The sequence below is a fragment of the Vigna angularis genome, chromosome 4 (genome assembly GCF_016808095.1).
Source record: "Vigna angularis cultivar LongXiaoDou No.4 chromosome 4, ASM1680809v1, whole genome shotgun sequence".
Classification (NCBI taxonomy): domain Eukaryota; kingdom Viridiplantae; phylum Streptophyta; class Magnoliopsida; order Fabales; family Fabaceae; genus Vigna; species Vigna angularis.
Genome location: NC_068973.1, coordinates 205,650 through 233,313, shown reverse-complemented (window position 1 = coordinate 233,313; position 27,664 = coordinate 205,650). Strand labels below are relative to the sequence as shown.

At 33.4% G+C, this 27,664-nt stretch overlaps 4 protein-coding genes and 1 long non-coding RNA gene across 10 annotated transcripts; 3 read left to right on the top strand and 2 right to left on the bottom strand.

Moving 5' to 3' along the window:
• Positions 1 to 2,608: 2,608 nt before the first annotated feature.
• Positions 2,609 to 4,025, top strand: LOC108322234 (GDSL esterase/lipase 5). The gene is made up of 5 exons (XM_017554258.1): positions 2,609 to 2,864; positions 2,954 to 3,075; positions 3,166 to 3,387; positions 3,458 to 3,710; positions 3,790 to 4,025. Exons 1-5 carry the CDS (start codon positions 2,609 to 2,611, stop codon positions 4,023 to 4,025), a joined length of 1,089 nt encoding a protein of 362 aa, XP_017409747.1.
• A 1,978-nt stretch (positions 4,026 to 6,003) lies between these two features.
• On the bottom strand, positions 6,004 to 6,658 carry LOC128196113 (uncharacterized). Its single transcript, XM_052875940.1, has 3 exons — positions 6,631 to 6,658; positions 6,393 to 6,561; positions 6,004 to 6,238 (listed from the first exon to the last, which is right to left on the bottom strand). Exons 1-3 carry the CDS (start codon positions 6,656 to 6,658, stop codon positions 6,094 to 6,096), a joined length of 342 nt encoding a protein of 113 aa, XP_052731900.1. The 3' UTR covers positions 6,004 to 6,093.
• Positions 6,659 to 8,162: 1,504 nt separating this feature from the next.
• LOC108322226 (GDSL esterase/lipase 1) lies at positions 8,163 to 9,949 on the top strand. Of its 3 annotated transcripts, XM_052876993.1 has the most exons (6): positions 8,165 to 8,458; positions 8,545 to 8,666; positions 8,798 to 9,022; positions 9,139 to 9,394; positions 9,468 to 9,659; positions 9,929 to 9,949. In XM_052876993.1, exons 1-6 carry the CDS (start codon positions 8,191 to 8,193, stop codon positions 9,931 to 9,933), a joined length of 1,068 nt encoding a protein of 355 aa, XP_052732953.1. In that variant the 5' UTR covers positions 8,165 to 8,190; the 3' UTR covers positions 9,934 to 9,949. The 3 variants fall into 3 exon arrangements, with proteins under 3 accessions (XP_017409739.1, XP_052732953.1, XP_052732954.1); XM_017554250.2 differs by lacking the exon at positions 9,929 to 9,949 and having other exon boundaries at positions 8,163 to 8,458; positions 9,468 to 9,780; XM_052876994.1 differs by lacking the exon at positions 9,929 to 9,949 and having other exon boundaries at positions 9,463 to 9,592.
• Positions 9,950 to 10,401: 452 nt separating this feature from the next.
• LOC108322227 (uncharacterized) lies at positions 10,402 to 13,230 on the top strand. The gene is made up of 6 exons (XM_017554251.2): positions 10,402 to 10,819; positions 10,923 to 11,004; positions 11,091 to 11,158; positions 11,685 to 11,741; positions 12,502 to 12,702; positions 13,007 to 13,230. The coding sequence occupies exons 1-6, from the start codon at positions 10,712 to 10,714 to the stop codon at positions 13,058 to 13,060; spliced, it is 570 nt and encodes a 189-aa protein (XP_017409740.1). The 5' UTR covers positions 10,402 to 10,711; the 3' UTR covers positions 13,061 to 13,230.
• A 3,088-nt stretch (positions 13,231 to 16,318) lies between these two features.
• LOC108322267 (uncharacterized) lies at positions 16,319 to 17,990 on the bottom strand. 4 transcript variants are annotated; one of them, XR_001831586.2, is made up of 4 exons: positions 17,888 to 17,990; positions 17,562 to 17,809; positions 17,210 to 17,469; positions 16,319 to 16,852 (listed from the first exon to the last, which is right to left on the bottom strand). It is a non-coding gene; the product is annotated as an uncharacterized LOC108322267 (long non-coding RNA). The 4 variants fall into 4 exon arrangements; XR_001831585.2 differs by having other exon boundaries at positions 16,319 to 16,844; XR_001831588.2 differs by having other exon boundaries at positions 16,319 to 16,832.
• Positions 17,991 to 27,664: the final 9,674 nt, after the last annotated feature.

Genomic DNA, 27,664 nt, shown 5'->3' with positions numbered 1-27,664 from the left:
CATTGAAGCAAAATTCGAGGACCAAACAAGGTTCACTAAAAAGGGTATGTTATGAGATTGACACACTCAAGCGTTAAGTTGAGGGTTTGCAGTTACATTGAAGCAAAATTCATTTGTTATCATCGTTTTCTATTATGTTCTATACTAGAATATGGTTATTAAGTTAAATGAAATTTGATCTCTTATCACTTCTGCAGATATCTTCATGTCTAATGACAATTAGCCTTGTCATTGTTTGAGCAGCATTCTATCTAGAGGTTGGTAATAGTACTAGTACTATCTTAATTCAATTTCATAAGACTAGCTATGCTTTTAACTATCTTATTTGATTGATACCAGGGGGTTGTATTCAGCATTTTGGGAATACTTTCTGTTGTTGGACTTGTGGTATGTTTCTTGGATTTGGTTGGAGTTTCCTTGTACAATTTGCAATTTAAGTTTTTAGCATTTGTCTGATTGATCACTAATGTTGTAGGTTATGGTGATTGGGTTCTCTCTAGGCCTTGGACCCATTGGCTGATAATGTCTGAGGTATGAAACACTTTCAGCATTCAAAACAAAAATAATCATAAGGAGGAAGGATTTAGTAATTGTTACATTATTTACTATTTAGTTAATTCTGATAGGTTTTGTCGTTGTTTTTTGGTTCTGGAGGCACCGTGTCACTTTTGGATATTGAATCATGATTGAAGGTCTTGAGTTAATTGAATATGTGGGGTAATTTCTGGCTTGTTTAATTATGCTTCTCAGATATTTCCTGTGAATATAAGGGGACTTGCTGGCAGTATAGCAACAATGGGAAACTGGTTGATTGCGTGGGTGATCACGATGACAGCTAACTTACTTTTAAATTGGAGCAGTGGAGGTGGTGTGTTTACAGTGCGTGTCTTGTATGCTTATATCAATATCAATACAATACTGACTTGAATGTCTACAGGGAAATTCACAATCTACGTAGTAGTAGCTGCCATAACAATTGCTTTTATAGCGAAATTTGTCCCTAAGACCAAGGGAAGAACATTGGAAGAAATTCAGTTTTCCTTCAGATAGATATGTTTTGGGAGAGCACGCAGGTAGTCTTTCTTGGACCAAACAATGAATATGCCAATTAAATTACGCCATCTAATTCGAGGACCAAACAATGATAATATTGGCTCAATCAGGATCCGAATGCAACTGCAAACCCTCAGCTTCCACTTCAGAACCTCTCCCAGGTTCAGGCAATAATTGATTCTCTGCAGCAATTCCTATCTCAATCCATCAGCACTAGCACTCCTCTCACCACCGATCAAATTGCTATGGTTTCCACCCACATCAACTCATCCATCCACCAAATCATTGTCAACGGTGCCGCCCTCGTAACTTACTCTCAACTCATCCATCCCATCAAGGGCGACGAGCCTTGTTCGTGACGGTGGAGGGCGCATCGACGGGGACGGCGAAACCTCTCTCTCTTGCGTGAAAGGGTCGAACCGCCGTGTCCAGTGTGGTTGATGGCACCGCAGATGTGCTACAATAGTGACGGTGGCAACCCAAAGGCAAAACGACGCGGTGGTTTCCAAATCCCTAATTTCTTTTTTAATTTCTTTTATTTAAATAAAAATTCCACGTAATGAAACGATGGACGTCATCATAAACATGTCATCACAATTAGACGCTCTTAGTGAAAATTTAATGGTGAGGGCTTAATTGGCTAATTTTTACAAGTTTATGGACCTGATTGAGACCGAAAAAAACACGATGACCCACTTGAGATTGACACACAAATACAAGGACCAACTGAGTGTTTAAACCTAAAATAAAAGTAATATGCAGAAATAATTTAATCAACCTTAATTTAGTTTAATGACAATAAAATCATTAAAATTGTACATCTTAAAAAAGTAATTGTAATACGTCAAAATTATTTAGAAGATGGTTTAGAAATGATGTATTACGTATAAGATTAATTAAGAAATTTAAGCATTAAATGAAAAATATATAATTTCAAATTTTTATATTATTAATTAAAAATTAACAATACCAAATTATTCTAAAACCTACTTAAGAAAAAAAAGTATTTCGTAAATATATCATAATTTTAATTGAGAATTCAGAAACTTGACCAGAAATTCAAAAAAATAAAATATAAATTGAATTTAAATAATAAGTCATAAATAATTTGAAAGTACCAAATTTTATTTAATTAATTTATTCATTCATTCTTGAAATATTATTTTATTTGACGTAATGAAAATTTAAAAAATATTTTATTTTGTAAAATAAATAATTTAGTCATACTAAAATACATGATTTAAAAAATTCCTTTTCGCCTTTATTAATTTTATTTGTTTTTATTGATAAAAAATTCATTGGTTTCTCATTCATTAGATAATTGTTAATTTAAGATTTATAAACTACAATATGTTCATGAAATGGGTTAATTAAGCTTTCAATTGCTTTGAAATTTTATATTTCTATTTAGATTGTATTTTTTATCATGTATTTTTATTTATTAATATCATTTCTCCTAGGAACTAATTTTTTATTATATTTATTCTGGATGATGGCCTTTATAAACACGAGTTTCGTTCTATCGAGAAGATGAGAAAATTGAAGTTAAACTCTGATGGCAACTTCAAAATCCAGTTTCCTCTTCCTAGTTTTCTTGGTTAGCAATGGAATAACACTCAGCTTAAGTGTCACATGCCAGCCAAAAGAAGCTGCGTTATTTGTATTTGGAGATTCAATATTTGATGCTGGAAACAATAATTACATCAATACCACTGCTGATAACTACGCAAATTTCTTTCCATACGGGGAAACCTTCTTCAACTATCCAACAGGCAGATTTTCTGATGGTCGCATCATTCCAGATTTCGTAGGTACATAAAATTGTTCTGTTTTTCTTTTACCAGCTTCCTTAATGTTTCTACACATTCATGCTTATAACGTCAGAACTATATTGTTGCAGCTGAGTATGCTAAGTTGCCTCTAATCCAACCCTATCTGTTCCCTGGTAATCAACGATACGTTGATGGAGTCAATTTTGCATCTGCAGGAGCAGGGGCTTTGGTTGAAACCCATCAAGGACTGGTCTGTTGCATTGCATGGCATGTTATTGTTAGCTCTTTTGACTTGCTCATTTTGTATCCAACTGCAAGCATTTTGATGTTTAATTTGCAGGTGATAGATCTTAAAACTCAACTAAGTTACTTCAATAGAGTCAGCAAGGTGTTGAGGCAGGAAGTGGGAGATGCAGAAACCACAACCCTGCTGGCCAAAGCTGTCTTCTTGATTAACATCGGAAGCAATGATTATGAAATCTACCTCACACAAAAATATAGTGTCATTACTCCAGAGAAATATGTAAATATGGTAGTCGGTAATCTTTCAACAGTGATAAAGGTGCGTTGATGAAGCATAAGAGTAGAACTAGCTGTAATGAATATATATCTAACATGAAGAACATGATCAGGGGATACACAAGGCAGGAGGGAGGAAATTTGGGGTTCTCAATCAGCCAGCTATGGGTTGTGTTCCATTCGTTAAGGCTCTTATGAATGAATCTAAAGGCTGCGTGGAAGAAGCTTCAGCACTAGCCCAACTGCATAATAAGGTTCTTTCAGTGGAGCTTGACAAGTTAAAGAAACAACTTACAGAATTTAAATATTCATACGTGGATTTCTTTGATTTATCATTAGACCTTATAAGCAACCCTTCAAAATATGGTAGGTATGGTTTGAACAAATTTATAGTGATAAAGAGAAAAGTTAATCTGATTTGATTGTGATTGTGGTTGTTGTAAAGGTTTTAAAGAAGGCGATGTGGCATGCTGTGGCAGCGGGCCTTACAATGGATATTTCAGCTGTGGAGGGAAAGGAACATTGAAAGATTACAACTTGTGTGTGAATCCTAGCGAGTATGTGTTCTTTGACTCAGTTCATCCCTCTGAAAGGGCTCATCAAGTTATTTCCCAGTTCATGTGGAGCGGCAACTCAAGCATTGCAGGCCCTTACAATCTTAAAATTCTATTTCAACTATAATCCAACCATGTTCAGATAAATTACCTTGTTCATGATTGTGACATCTTGATGGTAGCAGTTGTTTCATTTGATCCATTTGGGGTAGATATGTTGTAGTTGGTGTATTAAAAAAGACCACTGTCAAAGGCAACATTGAACTTATCAGCTAGCTAGCAAACATGCATCATAGATATTGGAAAACTTTGTGCCAGCCCAAATATAATAATAATTGGAGAATAAATTTTGCAATCCCAGTTTCAAGTAGTTGAAAAAATCTAATTACAGTATAAACTCTCAAAATAACATAAATGAATTGAGCCAAGTTTTTACTTTTCGGCTCATGTTAGTGAGTTTTGCTGTCGAGCTTATTTACCGAGTTTATGCGCTCTTTTTGTTATGTATACATTCTCCATTCTTCTTTCAGATCATTCTCACACATTAATAATGTTCATTCATTCTCTTGCAAGTCTTTGTCCATGCTTGCAAAGTCTTTATTTGAAGCACTGAATTTCTTTTGTCAACATGTCGGTCAGCAAAGTCATGTGTTTATAAGAGTTATTGATAGAGAGTTGTTATTTTTTGATTTTGTCAAGTTTGTGACTCTTTGTCCGGTTGTGTCACTTTCTATTTCGTTGTTTATTTTTTCCTTGTATTGGCTTCTTTTCAGATCAGATCAATTTTTTTCTTCATATAAATGTTGTGTTCTTTATGTTTTTCTGGGTTATCATGAAAACCCAGAAATTCGCCACCACTTAAAGAGCATTTTCTTGGGTCGAAAATCATATCATGATAATTAATGTACCTCGATGATGGAACTTGCCTTCGGTTATGACAACACTTTATTCACTTCTTTTAAAAAATTAGAACACTGCGACTTCCTCCATTATTTGGAACCTTAATTCTATGCTCATCTATGAGGGAAACTTAAATGAGAAAATATTTAGCAGATATTTTATTAGTAGTAATATGGTTTATTGGTAGTAATATGGGTAAACATAAATGTGAGAGCATTTAGTAGCAATAAGTTGTACTTCAAATGAGTTTTGTGATTTAGATGATAATGTTGATGAAGATGGAAGAGTGCAGGAGTGAGCTCTTCTAATGCTGCATCTAATAATTCTGAAAAAGAAAATGATGAACATTGAACGAAAAAATACGATGGAATTGATTATTAATTTTTAAAATTTTTAATATTATTGTGATTGAATGATGGTGTAAACAAAAATATTTAAGTATGAACATGTTTTGATATATTATGAGAAATTCAAATGCAGACAATGATTTTATATTCAAATAAGTGGTAAATTATTGAAACGCAATATGAGATTTTGACATCTGTCCGCCTAGTAAATCCATATTAATCTGACCTTTTGCTTAATAGTCGGTGACGTGAACTCATTTCATCCTGAATGTTTAGTACTGTTATAAAAGTCAACCCGTTATTGAGTGGCGGACCAACCTCACCCAACTTATATTTGGCAGAACAAATCGAATCAAACTTAAACTGGGTTGAGATATTTTGTTATCCGTAGTTTTTCTTTCTGATTTTTTAAAAGTATATATTCATTTTATGTAATAAAATATATATAGCTTGTTCAATAAAATTGCATAATTATTTTTTTAATAAAATATTTAAATATAATATAACTTTTTTTGTGTTTACTCAATGCCCATGCAATCCCAAGACCTACCTTTCCAATTACTAATTTAGGTAGATTATAATACGATTTATACTTAACATAATATTTATTATTAGTTTGAATTTATTAAAAGTTTAACTAATAATAAAAAGGTTTAATGTCTCCGTAAGTCCCTATTTTGGTCATGAATTTCAAATAGGTCCTCTTCATTTTCGGCGTATCAATTGAGTCCTTGTTTTTGTAAAATTGAATCAATTACAGGCCTGCCGTTAATTTGGACAAACGGCCGTTACGGTATTGGTTACGTGGCATGGTTGAGTGCAGTTACTAATCAGATGTGGCATTTATATTCAGTTTTGGGTAAGGGCAAAGTAGGAAATTTGAAAAACAACAGAAAGAAGAACAACAGTGTCTTCATCCTCTTCAACCATCCTCCACCCTTGCAACCTTCATTTGTCTGAGTTCCCAATCTTAAACCAACATCCTCCGCCATGACACGCACTACCTCCCCCTGATTTCCATTCCCTCATCCACGCACTCCACGTCTCCTTCCGAACCCCATTCCCCCAATTCAAACACAACACCATCTTCAACCTGCAATCAACCAAACTCAGAAACAGAAATCAAAACAAAACCCATACTTCACTCTTCATTCATTCTCGCCAAATCTAGGAAGCATGCAGCCATCTTCCGACTCGGTGGTGGCGATGGTGCGTGCGCGCAGGGGAGGCAAACCTCCCTAGGTCACCTTCTTCGAAGAAGCGGAGAAGCAAGAGGGAGGGCAAAGGCGTTGCGGCCAACGGTGGTTCCGGTGGCTCGGGTTGTCGCCGGCGAGGCCAAGGCGTGGTCTTGGCGGAGGTGGCGGTGGCCGGTTCCAGCCGAGGTGGCGGCGGCGTGCCTCCCATCCCTAGGTTTTCCTGGTCAGAGAGAAAGAGACCTGGGTCCGCGCTTCCAATCGAAGAAGAAAAGGGTTTGCCCCAGTTTGCCTTTTTTGCCCTTGAAGAACAAATCCATTTTTTAATACAAAAATTAATTCAAAATCATTTTTAATAACACGTAGGCAAACTTAAACGGCCGTTTGTGTAATTTGACGGCAGACCCCTAATTGCTCCAATTTTACACAAAAAAGAACCCAATTGAGACGCCGAAAAGAAAAGGGACCTATTTGAAATTCACGCCGAAAATAGGAACCTACCAAGACATTAAACCTAATAAAAAACATGTTAGAATTAATGTATTACAAAATTTATGCTAGATTAATCAATTTTAAATTAAGGTTTAATAATTTTAGAAGTTTCTATTTTTTATTTGAATATCAAATGAGTTCTTCAACTTTTTTCTTGGCTTAATTGGATTCTAATTTTAAAAAATTCAACTTTTTTTTTATCTTAATTGGATTTTAATTTTAAAAAATTGAAGTAACGAGATTCTGTTGTTTAATTGACTAAACGATGTTAAAAATAGGTTAACATGGTATGTTGATGTGGTCTTTTTAAATACGTGGAATTTCACATTTTTTAAAATGTACAAAATTTCATTGAAACCCTAGTTTATTGCTAGTTTTTCTTCTTCCATTTTCATTTAAGATCAACTTAGAATCTGAATCATTCAGGGTACTTGAGTGAAAACCAAGAGAGATTTAGGAAAATCTAAATTTCATTGCAAAATCAAAATGAAAAATTTCCAATTTAATTTTGTTTTCGTTTTTTCCATTGTTGTGAAAGATATATACATTTGTAAATGGTGGCTTGCCATGGTGGCCCGATCTGTGCTGTCGCAAACAGTGGTGGAGTGTTGGTCGTGATTTGCGTGAGGAGGCGCAAGGATTGCTCACGGTGGCGTGATGGTTTCTGCGATTTGTGTTCTGTTGTCGTTACTGGTGGATTTGCGTTGTTCTGGTTCACTTGTAGGTTGTGCGATTTACAATGATGGAAGGAACGTTGGTGATCAAAGATTTGGACTCGCGGTGGTCACTCGAGGTTGATAGTGGATTTGTGATTTTGAACTTGTGATTAAGGGTTTTTTCGCGATTTATGGCCTTCAGTGCGAAGATAGTTGTCGCAACGGTAGTCTGAACGTTGGTATTCATCTCATTTAACGGCGGCGGATTGAATCAATTTCGTAAAATTAAAAATCCAATTAAAACAAAAAATTAAAAAATCTATTTGAGATTTCGAGTCGAAATAAAAACCTCGGAATATTAAATCTTAAATTAATTAATATAGAAAATTATATTATCTATGTATTAAGATAAAGGAAAAGGAAGTCAACAATGTGAATCATGCTCTATAACTTAACATAGAAGTAACATTTTTGACTAGAAGAGCTTATTATTAATAATTAAATGAGGAATAAAAAATCAGTACAGACCAATTCTCCGTTGATTTAAATCTGTGTACATGTTTCCACAATACATTTTCAATATTTAAATTATTTACTATATAATGCTAGAAATTTAGTTTTCCTTGTGCATGAAGTCAAAGTAGCCTATATAAACACAAGTTGCAAACTGTGACATTAGACGTTAGAAAATTGAAGTGAAACTCATGGCAAGTTCAAACTTCAGTTTCTGTTTTCTAGTTTCTTTAGCAACCTATGGCATAAGTTGCTGCCTAAGCCTGGGTGATGATGTTTGCCAGCCAAAAGAACACGCAGCATTATTTGTATTTGGAGATTCATTATTTGACGTTGGAAACAACAATTACATAAATACTACTGCTGATTATCAGGCTAATTACTCTCCATATGGGGAAACCTTCTTCAAGTATCCAACAGGCAGATTTTCTGATGGTCGTGTTCTTCCAGATTTCATAGGTATACAACAACTTTGCTTTTATGTGTTTAATTAAGACCAACCAATATCTCACTTCTTACAGCCTATATATACAATATTATTGCAGCTGAGTATGCTAACTTGCCTCTAATCCCACCCTATCTATTCCCTGGTAATCATCGATACGTTGATGGAGTCAATTTTGCATCAGCTGGAGCTAGGGCTTTGGTTCAAACCCATCAAGGACTGGTCTGTTATATTTTATTGTTAACTATTTATTACTTGAGGATGAGATTGAATGCTAGCTGTATTCTTTTGATCAGGTCTTTCATTAACTTTGGTCCATGCCATCTATTTTTATCTGACTGTTCAATTTGCAGGTGATAGATCTAAAAACTCAGCTCAGTTATTTCAGGAAAGTCAGCAAGGAATTGAGGCAGCAACTTGGAAATGCAGAAACCACAGCTCTGCTTGCGAAAGCTGTTTACTTGATCAACATTGGAATCAATGATTATGAAATTTCCTTGTCAAAAAATTCAAGTAATTCACGCACGGATGAGAAACATGTAGAGATGGTAGTTGGTAATCTTACATCAGTGATCAAGGTATGTAGCAGATTCTTCTTACTAGGCTCTGCATCGAAGCGTCAAAGTTCAACTTTTAGCATAATGAGTAAATAAAACAAGTGCACCATTCTAATATGACGCATTGCATGAATTAGGGGATACACGAGGCAGGAGGAAGGAAATTTGGTGTTTTTAGCCTGCCAGCTGCGGGTTGTGTTCCATACGTGAAAGGTCTGGTGAATGGATCAAAAGGTTCCTGCGTGGAAGAAGCCTCAGCACTGCCTAAACTACACAACAGTGTGCTTTACCTTGAACTTGGCAAGTTAAAGAAAGAACTAGAAGGATTTAAATATTCATACGTGGATTATTTTACCATAACTTTTGATGTTATAAACAATCCTTCCAAATATGGTAAGTAATGCATATATTTAGTAGATATGATTTTGGTGTAAAAGGTTATCTGATTTAGTTTTTTGAAGTAAAGGGTTGAAAGAAGGCGACGTGGCATGCTGTGGCAGTGGACCCCACAGAGGATATAACAGCTGCGGAGGTAGAAGAGAAGTGAAAGATTACGAGTTATGTGAGAATCCAAAAGAATACGTGTTCTTTGACTCTCTTCATCCCACCCAAAGTGCTCATCAGATTGTTTCCCAGCTTGTCTGGAGCGGAAATCAGAGTATTGCAGGACCCTACAATCTCAGATCACTCTTTCAACCATAATAACCATCCAATCTTCTACTCTGTCTATCCAACATATGAAAAATAATTTTAATTTAATTAAATAAATTATTTCATGTCTCAGTTACATCCAAACAACCTCTTTATATATCTATTCCCACAAACATTAAAATAAACTTCCTCATTTATCTTAATTAAAAGATTATAAACATTGTTTCATGCTCTTAATTTTAATTTTTTAATAACCACAGAATAATTTATTTGCAGATTGACCTGATTTGATTCGTTCCAACGCATTTCTTAATTAATACATATTTGCATTTCAAGTTAGAAGAGATAAAAGGTATTTCTTTAATCCTTTCTTATTTATTCAGCGTATTTGTTCTAATTCTGAAAATATTTTCCAGAATATAATTCGAATATAATCTTACTTGGAGTGAGTTACAATGGATTGGTCAATTGATATCCTTAGTTTAACAAAAAAAAAATATAAGATGAATCGAAAATCTCAACCAAAATCTAGATAATCTTTCACGAGCACACAAATATTATCGACATGTGCTATTTACTCGAACAATTTATTGTCTGTGGCTACACAGAACCGAACTGAACCTTCTCGAAACACACTCGAACCATATATATATATATATATATATATATATATATATATATATATATATATATATACACACAAAAAGAAGAATTAAGTATTACCCTCCAATCTCGTCCGTACATCATTTTCTTCTACAGTGTACTCTAATCAATACTCAAATATTAAAAAGATCTAAACATAGTATATTTTGTAACCTTAGTAAAATAAGGAAACTGTGTAAAGAGGGTGCTTCTGGAGAGTTCTTAAGGTGGGTGAACTGTTTTTATTTATGCTTTCCTCTTCCGAATAAAAATGTTAAGAGGTTCCTTGATCCATCCATGTCATACAATATTAAAAGTAATGAATGCATAAATAAATAAAAAAATAAAAAAATATTGGGTTTTGGTTTGATTTGATAAGTTGGGTAGAAGGAAACCCTGTTTGGTTTGATTGAAGAAATGGCGAAGGGAGGAGAGAAATGCAGTGAGGAGTTGTATGAGGTTCTGGGCATAGAGAAGGAGTGTAGCCCATCTGAGCTCAAGAAAGCCTATAAGAAACTTGCACTGGTTAGAATGAATTGGCACATTTCATTTTAAGATTTTTGTTTTTGTGACTCATTAGAATGAATTGGTATTAAAAACAAGGAATTTGTTTTGTTTGATGGGATAGAGATGGCACCCAGATCGTTGTTCAGGGAGCCGCGAGGAAGAAGGGAAGAAGAAGTTCCAGGCAATCCAGCACGCCTATTCTGGTTGGTCAAATCTCTTTCAATTCAATTCATGTTACCTTCTTCTCTTCCATTCCATTGTTAATTAGTTTCACTCTGTTTTTGCCCAGTCTTATCTGACGCCAACACAAGGTTACTGTACGACGTAGGTGTCTATGACAGCGATGACGACCAAACCGTATCTACTCTCATTCTCCCTCCCCTTATATTCTACAAACTAAATAAATAATTTTGCTTTAATATCACTGCTCCTTCTTCTTTGACCTTGTTCCTGTCTAATGTAAACACTCTCAGTTTCCTCTCTCCCTCCCTCTCTCTTTCTTTCTTCCTTTATTTAAAAAAATGATTTTTTTTTTGTTGGTGTGGTGTCCTTTCGTCTGTAGCAGTCTTGTCCTGTTTCTGGGCTTTGCATCGTCCATTTCTCTTCTTCCTGGAGAAAAGGTACCGTGTGAGACCAGTTAAAATCCTTTGTTTTCATCTTTATTTAGGAAAGCTAGCCAGGCACAAACTGTTCTAAGTTCAATTTGCATACCACTGCTTGTCTTGTGTTGTGATCTACACGCAACACAACCAACCGGTGGATCAAGTCCATACCAGAATTTCCTACATGGGATATGGACTAAAGAGAATCAAAATTTGGTGGTGGTTTCATTCTTAGGACTGTTCTTTTTGTAATGAGCCATTTGGTATGTTTGTTTGAGCAGGGCATGGGTGATTTCTTGAATGAAATGGCCACAATGATGACTCAATCAAAACCCAGTGTAAGTTATCTCCTCTTTGTTCCAATCGTTGTCCACTGGGCCGAAAGTTTCACGTTTTTCACGCCTTTTTTTTTTGTTATATGGATGAAGTTAGAGTGTTGGCCTTTGTCAAATACTATGTTGTTGCCATGGCTTTTTCTGTTATTTGACTAATGATATTCTCTTGGGCTTTTTATACTTGTTGCGGGGAATGATTCTTGTTGAATTCACTAAGATGCACAATGGGCTGTCAGAATTTTGAGAAGGCTATGGATGAAGCTTCATGCCCAATTATTCTAAAACAGAAATTAAGCAAAAGGAGTTAAAGACAGATATTGCATTGCATAGATATAATGTGATAAATAAACACATGCACTAAGTAGTTTCAAACTATGAATTAATAAATTAATTCATGATATTTGTTGGCCTGGTCGTCTTAGTGGTGGGCCTCAATGGCTAAGATGAGTCATGTGATAGATATGATATGGTATTGATTTTATCATCGAACCATGGGCCCACCATATGAGATTATGAAAGAAGTTAGTCTCATATCTATGGTATGTGTTAGTATTGTTATTGTTGCTGATTACATTGCATAGTGACTAATTATGTGGGAAGTTCGTACCGTAATGCATACAACTTACAGTACAAGGGCATGTTAGGTATGTTGTCTGGTCTTGAACAGCCACAGCAGCAGCTTGCATGCATCTATACTATGTGACTAGCCTATTGGTCAATTCACATTTGACGACACTGGCTGGCTTGTGATGTGACATAACAGGAGAATGGGGAGGAGAGTTTTGAGGAGTTCCAACAGCTCTTGGAAGAAATGTTTCAAGCCACTGCACCTGTTTCACCTACGTACAGCATGACTAATGGTGAAGGTTCTAGATCAAATAAACGTAATTCCACTGAAATTAATTTTGGAAAGACAGACAATACATCTGAACTCAATTCCAGCTACCAGAACTTCTGTTTAGGGGTTAGTATATTTATACAACATTTTTCGTTTTATAATACAAAATTCATGGCATACATGTGAATAAAACTGGAGAAGGCACGCAAATATGGCATCCTAGCTGTTCAATTGCATCTCAATTGTTGTCCATGTCATGGTTGTCATGTCATTTTCTATTAAAAAAGAGGATACAAAGTTCTTGGGTTGGTAATGAAATGTTAGGAGTTTGTAAAATGTATCTGCATTAGATATTACATGGAGTGATTGTACTACTGATAGATAGCAGGGCATGGTATTGATTGGTGGTTTTGTTGTTGATGATGTGAAGGGAGGTGGATCAGCTCCAAGATATGGAGAAGGGAATTCCATGAAGAGGAGGTAGCACCGTATCATGGTGTCATCATCATGTTTCCTATATGCTGTTCTATCGTTTTTATTCTAAGCATTGTTGTAAAAGGTTAAATCACTGTTTTTATTCAAAATGCATGTCCTCTCTTATGTTTCCATTCAAATCAAACAATCTTATCTCTATTCAATTTCTCTTATTTCAAATCAAGTTTATTTCTATTTATTTTTATGCATTTTCACTCTTCAACGTTCTATTTATTTCTTGTATGGATTCCATGTCTTTTAAAAAGTTCTTTGCTACTTCTCTTTCAAAATATGGGATCTTTTGCAGGAATGCAATTTCCTTTTTTTTGTTTCGTGGAACCAAATGAATATAATACAAAAGTTTTTTTAACATTAAAATTATTATTTTAATTTGGTCTTTATAAACATATGTTTCTTAAAATGGAATTTAAAATTATTAATAAAAAGAATTACTCTTTCATGATTATTTTTGCTGTTAGTTACAATTACGTAGGAACTAAAACAAATGTTTTATCAAGATCTTAAATTTAAGAAGGAGGTTTTATCAAAGAAATTATTAAAGTATACTTGTCTTGCAAGTCTCTAAATCCATTGTCTTGAGCTTTGCTTAAGGCCATGGTTTCATTAAGTTTATCATGATCATTCAAACTAGGGGTGGTTGGTGTAATGACCAATCATATGATATTTTTGCACTGTTGTTGAAAATTATTCAATGATAGATTTTAGGGTGCGCACTTCTGCCAAACACAATAGTTCTACTAAACAAGATTAACATTTTAAACGTGCATTGGAACATGTGTTAAACATGTGTTAGGCTTAAACCAAACTATATTTAATTCGATCAGAACACTTGGATTTTGCGTATTAACATTTACTATAAAAAACTTAAACGTAATTTCCTCCTTGTTCACTTTATTTCCTTCTATTTAACACGTCGGGTTTGTATGGTTCCAGAGGAAAGAAAAGAAAATCGAGAGAGAGAAGAAGAAAGAGAAGCTCCAGGAGAAAAGAAAGTCCCGAGAGAGAAGAAGAAAAGAAGCTCTAGTGAAAATGTCTATATAGTTGTTTTTGTTTTTGGATGTTTGAATTGAAGTTTATATAGTTGAATGAATGATGTTTCGACTAGTCATGATATAGTTGAATTATTCTGCTTAGAAGTTGTGTGGTTAAATGCTTTTCAAAGAAATTTTGAAAATGAAAATGATTTTGCTGTGGAAGTTGGTTTTTTTATATTTTTGCTTAATTTTTTTTTCTCAACTGATAAAGTTTTTGCTTAAGTGAAAATGTAGCTCAAAATAATCTTTTTTTAGAAAATTATTTTTGTTCAAACAAAAGATTTTTCACTCGAACAAAAATAATATTATAATTTAATTTAATTATTGTTCACTTTTTGCTTAAACAAGAGTATTTTTGTTCAAGTTAATTTTTTTTTGTGCCTATAAAGATTAATGCACATTTCTAACTCCAACAGCAGAGAAAAAGAAAAGGAAGAAAGTGTGTGGAGAATGAAGATGACTGAAGCAGAAGGAGAAACTGATGGAAGAAAGAGCACAGAAAAAACAAGTGTAACAACAGAGACAGAACTAAGACGCATAGACACAAAGTAATCTTATACACATATCTCTAAATTCATAATTTATGAATACATATACTTATTTATTTACTATTTGAACAGATGGGGTGGAATTACTCTTAGCTTAGTAATGGTTTTTTTGAAGATGACCGTTCCAGACAACATTATGTCTACTTGAAAAAATTTCTATAACAAGTTTAATGACCAATCATATAATAAAGTCAATTTAAAATATAAATGGATATAGATTTTATTTTATAAATTAATTTCGTAAAATTAAATTAAATTTAAAATTTACTTCTTAATCATTTGTCGGTACAATGCGTTACTTTTCGTTTCTCCTTTTCTTATTTTTTTTTCATTATTATCAACTCGTTTTGATTCTTTTTCTCTTTATCTTTTTTCATTTTTTTCTTTTTTTACTAATTCTTAATTAATTTATAACAAATATTTAATCACATTTAATGAAAAAAATCAACGCCCATTTCATTAATAAATTTTAAAAATTTAATTTATCAACAAGGAATTTTAAAAAAGTATTATCGATCAATTTTATTAAGCTAAAACAAAAAATTTAACTTCTCTCATATAATTTACCGAAAAAATATTAATTGATAACAAAAATTGTAAATTACCAACAAATTCATTACTGTAATTAAAATTCTAAAATTCTTTGTTAAAATTCACTTATAAATCTTAAAGACAAAATTTTCAATGATCTTTTTATTTCATCGACAAAATTCTGTCAGAAAAATAATATTTTCTTATAATATAATGCATATATTTTGTTTTACGTGACTCGTTAGTATTTTTTTCGATTTGTATTATTTCATACTTAACAACTAGTGATAAAATTAATAATATATAAATGCATACAAATCTAATTGATAAATCAATTTTGTAAAATTAAGTTAAATTTAAAGTTTAATTCATTTGTGAGAAGAAATGAGTTTGTCACTTTCTGTCTTTTCTTTTTATTTTTTAGTGGTCTTATCTTCGTTCTCTTCTTCTTTCTTTTTTTTTCTAATCATTTTTATTTAATTTATAACAAATATTTAATCAAATCTAATAAAAAATTAACATCCATTTTATCAACAAATTTTCAAAATTTAATTATTGATAAATGTATTACAAATTTAATTACCGATAGATTTTAAAAAATTGTTATTGATAATTTTTATTAAGATATGATCAAACCTAAAACAAAAATTTTAACTCCTATTTTAATGATAAAATTTATCGAAAGAATTATTGATTAGTAATAAAAATTGTAAATTACTAATGAATTCATTTCTAATTAAAATCCTAAATCTCGTACTTAAAATCCTAAATCTCGTACTTAAAATTTGCTTGTAAATTTTAAGACAATTTTTTTAACAAATTTTTTTTCATCTACATAATTTGGTTAGGGAAATAATATTTTCTTATAATGCATGTATTTTCTTTTAATTGACTCCTTAGTATTTTTTTGGATTTATATTATTTTATTTGTTTTGAAAAATTATTTCAAATAATTTTTAATAAGTCTATTTTAAAAATTTAAAAAGTATGAAAGCATTTTTATCATTATTTGAGAAATTAGTTAAAGGTTTTGAAAATAATAACAATAATTCAGGTATCATTTAAACTAGAATGTTGTAATCAAAATAACTAAATAGTTTTACAAAAGATTTAAACCAAGTTTATGCAGTCGTAGTTTTTTAAGTTTAAGTAAATCGAGCTTAAATAAGTTAAACCAAGCTCTAATATTGAGGATCAACAAAAGAGAAGTAATCGATTGTGGGTCATCATCTTAGGAGAAACTGACTTGGGAATATCCTCACCTATCTTAATGTTTACATTGCCTCTAGCTTAAAAAATGAAACGCTACCAGATTGAACCCTACCACCGTAAAGACCACAATGTCCAAGAGATGGACATAATAATATCTCATTTATGCTGTGTTATAAAAGGGGCTGATTTGTCATTTTTGTGTCTGACAGAATGTGTTGTAAGTATAGGATGGTCCCTTGGCTTGGCTTCGAAGCCAAGAGAATTGGATGGTTATGTGGCCTTCATGCAAACCTTTACATGTTCTCTGTTAAGCCATTGTGGAAGCCCTATTGTCCTGTGCGTCAATCATCCCTTAAACAGTAATATCTTACATGTTCACTTCTATTGCTTCTTTATGCTCATTCTCCATCTGGTTATTCTTTTTCTTTTACTTCACCTGCAAACAAAGCTGTTTTTCTGCTCACTTTTTAGTTGTGCACTAAAGATTCTTTACTTGGCTAGCATACAAAACCTAAACCTAATTTACTTGGCGTATCAACAAGGTACACCGAAATGTTTTTTTTCTATATATTATTTCTGAAAGAGTATTACAGATTTATACATGAAAAAATGTAACTGAATCTGTTTTTTTGATTTTACATCCAACAGTGATGACTTGGCGTAAAGGGGTGATGTCCCAATATCACCATATACAATTCCTAGACTTTGAAATGCTAAGCTAAGAGTAATTCTCCACCCCATCTGTTCAAATAATAAATAAATGAGTACATGTATTGATAAATTATGAACTGAGAGATATGTGTATAAGATTACCTTGTGTGCATTCATAGAAACTCTTCCAGCCTCTAAATTCAGAGAATCTATGCGCCTTAGTTCTGCATGTGCTGTTACACTTGTTTCCTCCGTGCTCTTTCTTCCATCAGCTTCTCCTTCTGCTCCAGCCATCTTCACTCCCCATACACTTTCTTCCTTTTCTTCTCCCATGCATTAATTTTTATATGCAGTTCTTGATACCTCTTACTTACTGATCCTCTACAAACCCGATCAGCCAAAAACAATGCGCCAAGTTATCACTGTTGGATGTAAAATCAGTTACATTTTCTTTATGTATAAAGCTGTAATACTCTTTCAGAAATAATATACAGAAAAAGACATTTCAGTGTACCTTGTGTGTGCTTGGTTTCTGTCCGATCCTTTCTCTCCTCTTCGTTTCTGATTTCCTCTTCTCCTGGAGCTTCTCTTTCTTCTTCTTCTTCTTTCTGGAATCTGTGACTTTCTTTTCTTTTCTCTGAAACTGGTATCAAGAGCTTAACTGCAAAAGATCTTTGTGAAAGCTGTGGGTCTGATAAAGTCTGAAGCAGTTTGGTATATTCCAGAAAGAAGTGCTCTTTGGAAGTGATAAGTGATAAATCCCTAAAGGTGCATAAGGCGGTCAAAAAAATTTCAAGATTTAATAGATGAAGGAGTGACTGATTTGAGTTCAAAGGCTACCTTTATCACCCAAGACAGAACCCTAATTTCCCTAGCTCCATTTCATCACCATCCACCGGAAATCGTGAAGCTCGAACCCAACCTCCATCACCATCAGCTTCGCGTAACCACACCCTCAGGCCACCATCATATACTATTTTTTGTTTAACTTTAAACTGCGCGCCTCCCTCACTTATATGGTTGTTGTTACTACGTGTTAGGAAAACACTTCCTGGTTTAGTTTTATTTCAAAATTATCAATTATTTACTTCCATGATTAGCATTTATTCCTTCAATTATTGCTTGCTTTACTTTAATTTTTCAGCATGCATCTGTAGAATAATTGTCTTTTTTTAGTTCATTTACAGTATGTTTACATCACAGAAAGTGTCTTTTTTTAGTTCATTTACAGTATGTCTACATCATGTATTTTTTTAGTTCATCTACAATATGTCTACATCACAGAATGACTTTAAAGCTAATAAATTATCAGTATAACGTTAAAACTATTCAATTAGCTTATTTAATGGTATAATAATTCAATAATTAAGTTACGGATATCAAGTTGGGAGAAAAAGTAGGATGACAACGTTATAAAATAAAAAATACTTTTAAAAGATTAAAAAGAATAAGTATTCAAGTTTTAAAATATTTTAAATATGTCTTTAATTATTTCTCTAAACTTTAATTAATTCTTTTTTTATAAACTAATAAAAATTATAATATATCTCTTAAATGAAATTGCATGACTAACAACTATTTAATTAATAATAATTTAAATTTAACATAAATTTTTCATCTTTAAACTACAATATATGTTATAAATTTATGACAATAACATTTAAATTATTATAAGAATACATAAAACATTTAATATAATTGTAGTGATAAAATTACACGTATTAAATGAGTTAAAGAAATAAAAATAATTATATAAAAACAATCAAAAGTATTATTCTACATAATAAAAATAAACAAATAAAAAATGAGTAAAACTGATTAAATATGTATCTTAAAAAAATAATTTGATGCATGATATCGTAAAAAGGAAAACAAATATATAATTAAAAGCATGATGAGATAAAAAAATATCTTGAAAATATAAGAAAAACTAAAACTTTTCATGTATCAAAGTAGTATAACTGTCAATAGATAATGATAATTAAACAAAAGTTCTTCATATGAAACAAAAATTAAGGATAAAAGAGAATAAAAAAAGATAATTTTTTTATATTACCTATTGAATGAAAGGTTTAAGCGAAATATTTGAAATTAAGAGTACAATAATTTTATGTAAAAAAGATATTGAATAAAAATAATAAAATAAAGTAAAAATGTGAGACATAAAACTATGATTGAATGTAATTAATAATAAGGTTAAACTTAGCCCCAACTTCAGAAATGTGTGAATTTAGTCATTTTAACTAAATTTTGTTATATAAAGAGTATTTGTTCCATTGATAATCATCTATCAGTTTATCTTTTTTTAATAAAAATGAAACAAATGAAAAATAAAAATGTAATAATATAAGTTTGCATTTAATCTTTTTTTCTTCAAACACAAAAAGAGAACGTATAAGAGATTGGAAGACAACAAGGTCTACCTATCCATTTGATCAATTTCTAGTTTAGAGCAAGTAAGTTTTGACTCATTTTTCTCTCTTGTTATTAGTTTGAGATCATGCACTGTAATCCTTGTTGCATGATTCATGGTCTCTTTTCCTAATTCTTGGTTAATCTAAGGTGGACTATTTCGATTTCTAATTTGGTGTTTTGTAGGTGTTTCTAGAGTTCCTTGTACTATAATCAAGGATTCAACGTTTTTAGAGCTATTTAGTTTTATAGTGAGGTAAGGGAAGCTAGATTAATGTTCATTTATTAAATTGTTCAAAAGTTGTTATTGAATGGGTATGATGTGTTGAATTGTATGAGTAAATTGATATGATATTCTTGGTGTGTTAAATTGCTTGAAATTGTTATGTGATGAGGTAGGAATTTATGAAATTTGTGAATAAATTGTTAGGTTGAATGTTACAATTGTTTTTTATAAGTGAAATGGTGGTTTGAATGTATTGTTGAAGCTGTCAAATTGTTATAAGTCTTTAATGATATCAAATCTAAGATATGGATAGCTTTTTGGTCTAGAAAAGGAGGTTTGAGAAGTGTATTATTGATATGTTGATTTAATAATAAATATAGTGGTTTTGGACAGTTTTGTTAGAATCGCTGCAGCGGAATTATTAGCGTGGTAACAAACCAAGAGGGGGGTGAATTGGTTATATACTTTCATTTTGCCTTTTTAATATTTTTCTCTTAATTCTTTCTTACTAAGCAGATAATTGAATGTAAATAACAGAGTAAGGGAAAGAGAAAAATTGCACAGGTGATTTTATCCTGGTTCAGATCACTAGGATCCTACGTCCAGTCGCTTATCTCAAACAAGATAAACCTTTTTCACTATCACAAAACAGTTACAAATATTAGTCACGCAGAAAAATAATTTGTAACAGTTTAGAAATTACCACCTCTCTTGAAACCACAAGAGATGAACTTACACCTCCTTTGAATCTTCACAAAGGATGACCACCTCCTTCGAATGCTTCACGAAGGATGAATCTCTTCCAGACACTTCCTCAGACACACCAAGGATGAATCAGCTATTCCTCTGTCACCACAGTACCACTTCAGGACTTTGCAGACAAGAGTTTCCTTAGCTTCAGCAAATTCACAGAGTTCTCAAAGAATTCAGAGATCTTTGGCACAAGGGAAGAGTTGTTTTTGAGATAAAGAGTGAGCCATTTTATAGACTCAGCCTAATACCCTTCCATTCTCGAAAACGGGCCATCTAACGCATTTAATCGATTAACATAAGTATTAATCGATTAAAATGAGTACAACGGCTAGTTTTTCAAATCTGAAATCCCCAACGGTCAGTGTTAATCGATTATTCTCAGGATTAATCGATTAGCTAATCGATTATTATACACTTTAATCGATTATTCCAGTGGCACTTGGGTTTTCAGGGCCAGCCTCGGTTTTAATCGATTAAAACTAGGTTTAATCGATTAAAACAAAATGAGGATGAAACTCAACAGCATTTAAATGTAAATTACAATAATCGGTCCTAATACATTTGTGAGTACTACTTCATCAACTTTGATTATTACAAAAGCTTTAAAAATACATAAATCTTCAATTTGTCTTGACTTGTGCAACTTTGTTCATCATCAAAACTTCATAGTTGATTTTTGCCAACATTCTCCCCCTTTTTGATGATGATAAAAAATTCCTCTGAGTTTAAAGCTTTTTAATAATCTGAAACAGTCACAACTCATAAAAAGAGAGATTAATAGAAAATAATAATTGTAAACTTTCTTCTCCCCCTTTTTTGATCAGAAGAAAAAATGCGTGCTCCCCCTAAATAAAAAGAGATAAGGCATATTGAAAGATGAAATAAACAACACTTTTTATTAAGGATGCACATAGTCATAAAACCAAACAAACAAGACAAGCAAATAAGTCCTAGAATTCATCACTTTCATCACTAAGAAGATGTTGCTCTAAACCAGAAACCCTAGTGTCTAAATTTTGGAGATGAGTACAAATTTCTTCATGGCGAATGTTTTGGATGTTCATCATCTCAGTTTGAAGGCGAGTCATCTCAGTCATTTGTCTAGAGAGACTTTCTAGACTGTATTCCTCATGGACTTGAGATGGGCCAGCAACATTTGTGGGATCAGGCATTGGAATATCTTCAGCTTCATCTTCATTGCCCTCAATAGCATCCTCAGGATGTATGTAAGATTGTCCCTGTTTGATAAAACCCATTTGTCTTAGGGAATTATCTCCAACCTTGTGACCAGGGAGGACAGTCTCATGGTTTTCATTGGTGATATCCACTCCTTTGAACACACAGATTTGGGAAACTAGGAGAGGATATGGAAGAGGGGCTACATCTAACCTTTTGGCCTTGTACATAATTGTCTTAATCAGATGAGGCCAATTGAGAGGAATGCTCTGAAGAATACCGTACATGATGATGAGATCAGTCTCAGAGCATTGGGCATGATTGGATCCTCTAGGGCACAAAATCCAGACAATGAGGTAGTGCAGGAGACGTTCTTCCATCTTGAGTCCACCTGCAAGGAAAAGACGCGCATTGTGCTGACGAGGATTGCGGAGAAAGGACTGGTAGACCGCTATCTTGTTGAATTGTGCAAAGTCATCTGGGATAGTTTGAGAATGCTCTAAGACAGGGACTTTTGCAACATTAGTCCAAATGTCATTGTCCAAGACAATGTCTACACCTTTTACTCTTGTTTGAAACACCCCATCCCGGATCTTTAAATTGTAATAGAAAGTGCGAACGAGATCCGGATAATACCTTCCACGGAGTTCCATAAGGTGTTGAACTCCTTGTTCAATGATGAGATTTGGGAAGGAAAAGTTGTAAGATATATACCAGGATAGATCAATGAATTTTTGCTTGATCAGCTTCCTTTCCTTCCAGAATCGTGAGAAAGATAGTTGATCTGCTTCATCGGAGAGCCACCCTTCTACGGTAGCATCTCTTGTTGGAACAGGATTCTCCGAAACAGCACAGGTTCTTCTTCTCCTCCTTCTTGAAGATTCAGCCATTGAAATAAAGGAAAGGCAAGGGTTTGGGTGAAAGAAGAGAGAAAGTAGAAGAAATAGGCTTAAAGTTTGTTCAAGTAATGAAAATGGGGACCAAAGGGTGTATATATAGGCTTAAAAACGTGTCCCAACGGTTAGATTTGGAGAATATGGTCGTTTATGGCCGTTGGCAACGGCTAGATTTCGAAAACAAATTTTTAAGAAATTGTCTGAAGCGTATTTAATCGATTAAAGGAAGTTTTAATCGATTATGTAATCGATTAATACTTGGATTAATCGATTAATCCAGTCGCAAATCTATAGGTAGCGTTTTTAATCGATTTACAAGCAGATTAAATGCGTTAAACAACGAAAAATGCAAGATTAATTCCAAATATGCCTATTTTACTATTTCTAATATTCCAAGATCTCTCCTAAGCTCAAAAAATCTATCCTTGGGCAAAGCTTTGGTGAAAATGTCCGCTAATTGATGCTTAGAATCTATAAACTCCATTTCACAATCACCTTTTTGTACATGGTCTCTAATAAAATGATGCCTAATTTCTATATGCTTGGTTCTAGAGTGCATGATGGGATTTTTGGTGAGTTTTATGGCACTGGTGTTATCACACTTAAGCGGAATATGATCCAAATGAATACCGTAGTCTTCTAATTGCTGTTTCATCCATAAGATATGTGCACAACAACTACCCGCTGCAATATATTCGGCTTCAGTGGTTGACAAGGCTACACAGGCTTGTTTCTTAGAGTGCCAAGAGACTAAGGAGCTACCGAAAAAGTGACAGGTTGGTGCTTTTCCTATCTATTTTACAGCCTCCATAATCAGCATCAGAAAATCCTACAAGACTAGGTGCAGAGCCTGAAGGATACCATAACCCAAAGGATGTTGTCCCCTTAAGATATTTAAAGATACATTTTACAGCAGTGAGATGAGACTCCCTAGGGCTTGACTGAAACCTAGCACACACACATACACTTTGCATGATGTCAGGTCTACTAGCAGTGAGATATAATAAAGAGCCAATCATACCTCTGTATTTGGTCTGGATTACCTCTTTACCTGTCTCATCTTTGTCTAAGTAGCAGGATGTCCCCATGGGGGTTGATGCTTCTTTGGCATTGTCCATCGCAAACTTTTTAAGAATTTCCCTGCAATACTTGGTTTGAGATATAAAGGTTCCTTCCTCCATTTGTTTGATTTGAAGTCCGAGGAAGAAAGTAAGTTCTCCCATCATTGACATCTCAAATTCTCCCTGCATGGACTTAGCAAAATTCTCGTAGAGAGTTGCGTTAGATGAACCAAAAATAATGTCATCTACGTATACTTGAACAAGTAGAAAATGTTTTCCATTCTTTTTAATAAATAAGGTTGAATCAATTTTTCCTCTGTTGAAATCATTTTCTACCAGAAAATTGCTCAGACGTTCATACCAAGATCTAGGTGCCTGTTTTAAGCCATATAGTGCTTTCTTTAATTTGTATATGTGATTTGGGTTTTTAAAATCTTCAAAACCAGGTGGTTGTTCAACAAATACATCTTCTTTGATATAACCGTTTAGAAAAGCACTTTTAACATCCATTTGAAATAATTTAAATTTCATCATAGATGCATAAGCAAGAAGTAGGCGTATTGCCTCTAACCTGGCAACTGGAGCGTATGTCTCATCATAATATATACCTTCTTCTTGACTATATCCTTTTGCGACAAGCCTAGCTTTATTCTTGGTTATGTTTCCTTCTTCATCCAGTTTGTTTCTGAACACCCATTTAGTTCCAATTACTTGATGAGTGTCTTTTCTGGGAATTAATTCCCATACTTGATTTCTTTCAAACTGGTTGAGTTCTTCTTGCATTGCGATACACCATTTTTCATCTTGAAGGGCTTCTTCAATGTTCTTTGGTTCAATCTGTGACACAAAAGCGACATTCATACAATAATTTGCAGTATTACTTCTTGTGTTTACCCCTTGTGTGATATCGCCAATTATGTTGTCCAAAGATAATCCTCTAGGTTGTTGCCATATTTTATTTAAGTCTTCATCTTGAGGATCGTCATTATTCTTTTCTTCGTTTGTCTCCTTTGATGAATTTTCACTTGTTCCTGCATCAAATTCTTCTAACTCAAGAGGTTTTGCCTCAAGGTCCACAATTTCATCAAAAGTAACATGTATGGATTCTTCTATTGTAAGCAGATTTCTATTAAAGACTCTATATGCTTTGCTAGTTAAAGAATATCCAAGAAAAATTCCTTCATCAGCTTTTGAATCAAATTTTCCCAAATTATGTTTTCCATTGTTTAAAACATAGCATTTGCATCCAAAGATTTTTAAATGGGAAACATTTGGTTTTCTATTTTTGAAAAGTTCATAAGGAGTACGTTTTAAAATAGGTCGAATTAACATTCTGTTTAAAACATAGCAAGCAGTACTTACAGCATCAGCCCAAAATTGTTTAGGAACATTATTTTCATTTAACATAGTACGAGCAAGTTCCTCTAATGATCTATTCTTTCTTTCTACTACTCCATTCTGTTGGGGAGTTCTAGGCGAAGAAAAGTTATGAGAAATACCATGTTCTTCACAAAAATTTTCAAATAATTCATTTTGAAATTCACCACCATGGTCACTTCTAATAGCTTTTATTCTTAAATCCTTTTCATTTTGAATTAAAATAGCAAACTTCTTAAATTCTTTAAAAGCTTCACTCTTAAGAGTGAGAAACAGGGTCCAAGTATATCTTGAAAAATCATCAACAATAACTAAAGCATAATAGTTTCCACCAAAACTTTTTATCCTTGAAGGACCAAATAAATCCAAATGTAAAAGTTCTAAAGGTTTTAAAGTAGAAACAATATTTTTTGAATGAAAGGAATTTTTAACTTGTTTCCCCTTTTGACATGCATCACATAATTTATCTTTTACAAACTTTAATTTTGGTAAACCAATTACTAGTTCTCTAGATACTAGTTTGTTAAGTTGTTGCATATGTATATGAGCAGCACGCCTGTGCCACAACCATGGGTTTTCCTCTTTAACAACTAAACATGAAATATTTTTATTTAATACGTTTTCTAAATCAATTAGATAAATATTATTATGTCTAACTCCTTTTAAAGCAATTTCAGAAGAATCACTCTTAAAAATAGTGCAAGAATTCTTCTCAAAAGTTACCTTGAATCCTTTGTCGCACAGTTGACTGATGCTAATTAAGTTATGCCTCAGTCCTTCTACATATAGTATGTCTTTGATCATCAAGGTGTCTTTGCTTCCTATATCCCCTTTTCCAAGAATTCTTCCTTTGTTGTTGTCACCATAGGTAACAAAGCCTTGTTCCTTTTCTTTAAAGTTTGTAAATTTTGTTATGTCTCCTGTCATATGTTTTGAGCAACCACTATCGAGACACCACATGACTTTTCTTGATTTTTGTAATACTTGGCTGACATTATCATCATCTGCCATTAAACAGATGTTAGCTTCTTCATCTGAATCGCTTGAATCTGAAATGGACTCATTATCGTCTTCCCATGCAATGTATGCTTTCTTTTTCTTGAAGAATCTTTTCTCCTTTTTGTCTTCACCTTTCTTCTGATTTGGGCAGTCTGCCTTTAGATGCCCCTTTTCTCCACAGCTGTAGCATCGATAATTTGAGGAAGATGCTTGATTATCTTTCTTTTCGTACCTAAACCTTCCTTTACCTTTAGACTTCATGAATTTGTTTAATCTTTTGATCACGAGGCTTAAGTTTCCTCTTCGTCTGAGTCTTCATCTTCCGATTTACCTTTGCTTCTTTCAACCTCTGATTTTAATGCCAAACTCTTCTTGTTGGTTTTGGCTTTTGCTTCTTCTTCATCAAGTCTTCCAAGATCTAATTCATGTTCCCTCAACTTTCCAAATAGTGCCGCCATAGTCATGGTGTTGAGGTTTTGTGACTCCGAGATTGCAGTCACCTTAGGTTGCCACGACCTGTCTAAAGACTTTAAGATTTTAATGTTTAGTTCATCAGTATCAAATGACTTACCTAGTCCAATGAGATGATTGACAATGTTGGTTAAGCGTTTTTGAACGTCAGAAATTGTTTCTCCTTTCTTCATCTGGAACATTTCATATTCTTGAATTAGGGAATTCTTTCTTGCCCTCTTTACGTCATCTGTTCCTTCATGTGTTACTCTGAGCACGTCCCACATTTCTTGAACAGTTTTGCAGACAGAAACCCTGTAGAACTCATCAACAGTCAATGTTGATGCAATAATATTCCGAGCTTTAACGTCATTCTGAAATCTTTTCTTTTCTTCAATGGTCCATTGACCACGGGGCTTTGGTTCCTGTATATTGTTAGTAGGAACAGAAGAACCAGATGCAATAACATCCCAAATTTCACAATCAATAGATTCAATAAATATTTGCATCCTTACCTTCCAGAATGCATAGTTCTCACCTGTGAATAGTAGGGGTCTATTGATTGATGCACCCTCTGCAAAGGTTTGATGTGATCCTGCCATTTGAATGACTATCAAAGCAAGCTCTGATGCCAATTGTTAGAATCGCTGCAGCGGAATTATTAGCGTGGTAACAAACCAAGAGGGGGGTGAATTGGTTATATACTTTTATTTTGCCTTTTTAATATTTTTCTCTTAATTCTTTCTTACTAAGCAGATAATTGAATGTAAATAACAGAGTAAGGGAAAGAGAAAAATTGCACATGTGATTTTATCCTGGTTCAGATCACTAGGATCCTACGTCCAGTCGCTTATCTCAAACAAGATAAACCTTTTTCACTATCACAAAACAATTACAAATATTAGTCACGCAGAAAAATAATTTGTAACAGTTTAGAAATTACCACCTCTCTTGAAACCACAAGAGATGAACTTACACCTCCTTTGAATCTTCACAAAGGATGACCACCTCCTTCGAATGCTTCACGAAGGATGAATCTCTTCCAGACACTTCCTCAAACACACCAAGGATGAACCAGCTATTCCTCTGTCACCACAGTACCACTTCAGGACTTTGCAGACAAGAGTTTCCTTAGCTTCAGCAAATTCACAGAGTTCTCAAAGAGTTCAGAGATCTTTGGCACAAGGGAAGAGTTGTTTTTGAGATAAAGAGTGAGCCATTTTATAGACTCAGCCTAATACCCTTCCATTCTCGAAAACGGGCCATC

Bases quoted from the DNA above. Each gene is read 5' to 3' on its own strand.
- LOC108322226 (XM_017554250.2), top strand. From the start codon at position 8,191: ATGGCAAGTTCAAACTTCAGTTTCTGTTTTCTAGTTTCTTTAGCAACC. The intron at 8,667-8,797 runs GTCTGTTATATT...TTCAATTTGCAG, and splicing joins TTCAAACCCATCAAGGACTG to GTGATAGATCTAAAAACTCA. The intron at 9,023-9,138 runs GTATGTAGCAGA...TGCATGAATTAG, and splicing joins ATCTTACATCAGTGATCAAG to GGGATACACGAGGCAGGAGG.
- LOC128196113 (XM_052875940.1), bottom strand. From the start codon at position 6,658: ATGGATTTGTTCTTCAAGGGCAAAAAAG. The intron at 6,562-6,630 runs GCAAACTGGGGC...CTCTCTGACCAG, and splicing joins GTTCTTCAAGGGCAAAAAAG to GAAAACCTAGGGATGGGAGG. The intron at 6,239-6,392 runs GTGACCTAGGGA...GGTTGATTGCAG, and splicing joins TCTCCGCTTCTTCGAAGAAG to GTTGAAGATGGTGTTGTGTT.
- LOC108322227 (XM_017554251.2), top strand. From the start codon at position 10,712: ATGGCGAAGGGAGGAGAGAAATGCAGTGAGGAGTTGTATGAGGTTCTG. The intron at 10,820-10,922 runs GTTAGAATGAAT...TTGATGGGATAG, and splicing joins CCTATAAGAAACTTGCACTG to AGATGGCACCCAGATCGTTG. The intron at 12,703-13,006 runs GTTAGTATATTT...GATGATGTGAAG, and splicing joins ACCAGAACTTCTGTTTAGGG to GGAGGTGGATCAGCTCCAAG.
- LOC108322234 (XM_017554258.1), top strand. From the start codon at position 2,609: ATGGCAACTTCAAAATCCAGTTTCCTCTTCCTAGTTTTCTTGGTTAGC. The intron at 3,076-3,165 runs GTCTGTTGCATT...TTTAATTTGCAG, and splicing joins TTGAAACCCATCAAGGACTG to GTGATAGATCTTAAAACTCA. The intron at 3,711-3,789 runs GTAGGTATGGTT...GTTGTTGTAAAG, and splicing joins AAGCAACCCTTCAAAATATG to GTTTTAAAGAAGGCGATGTG.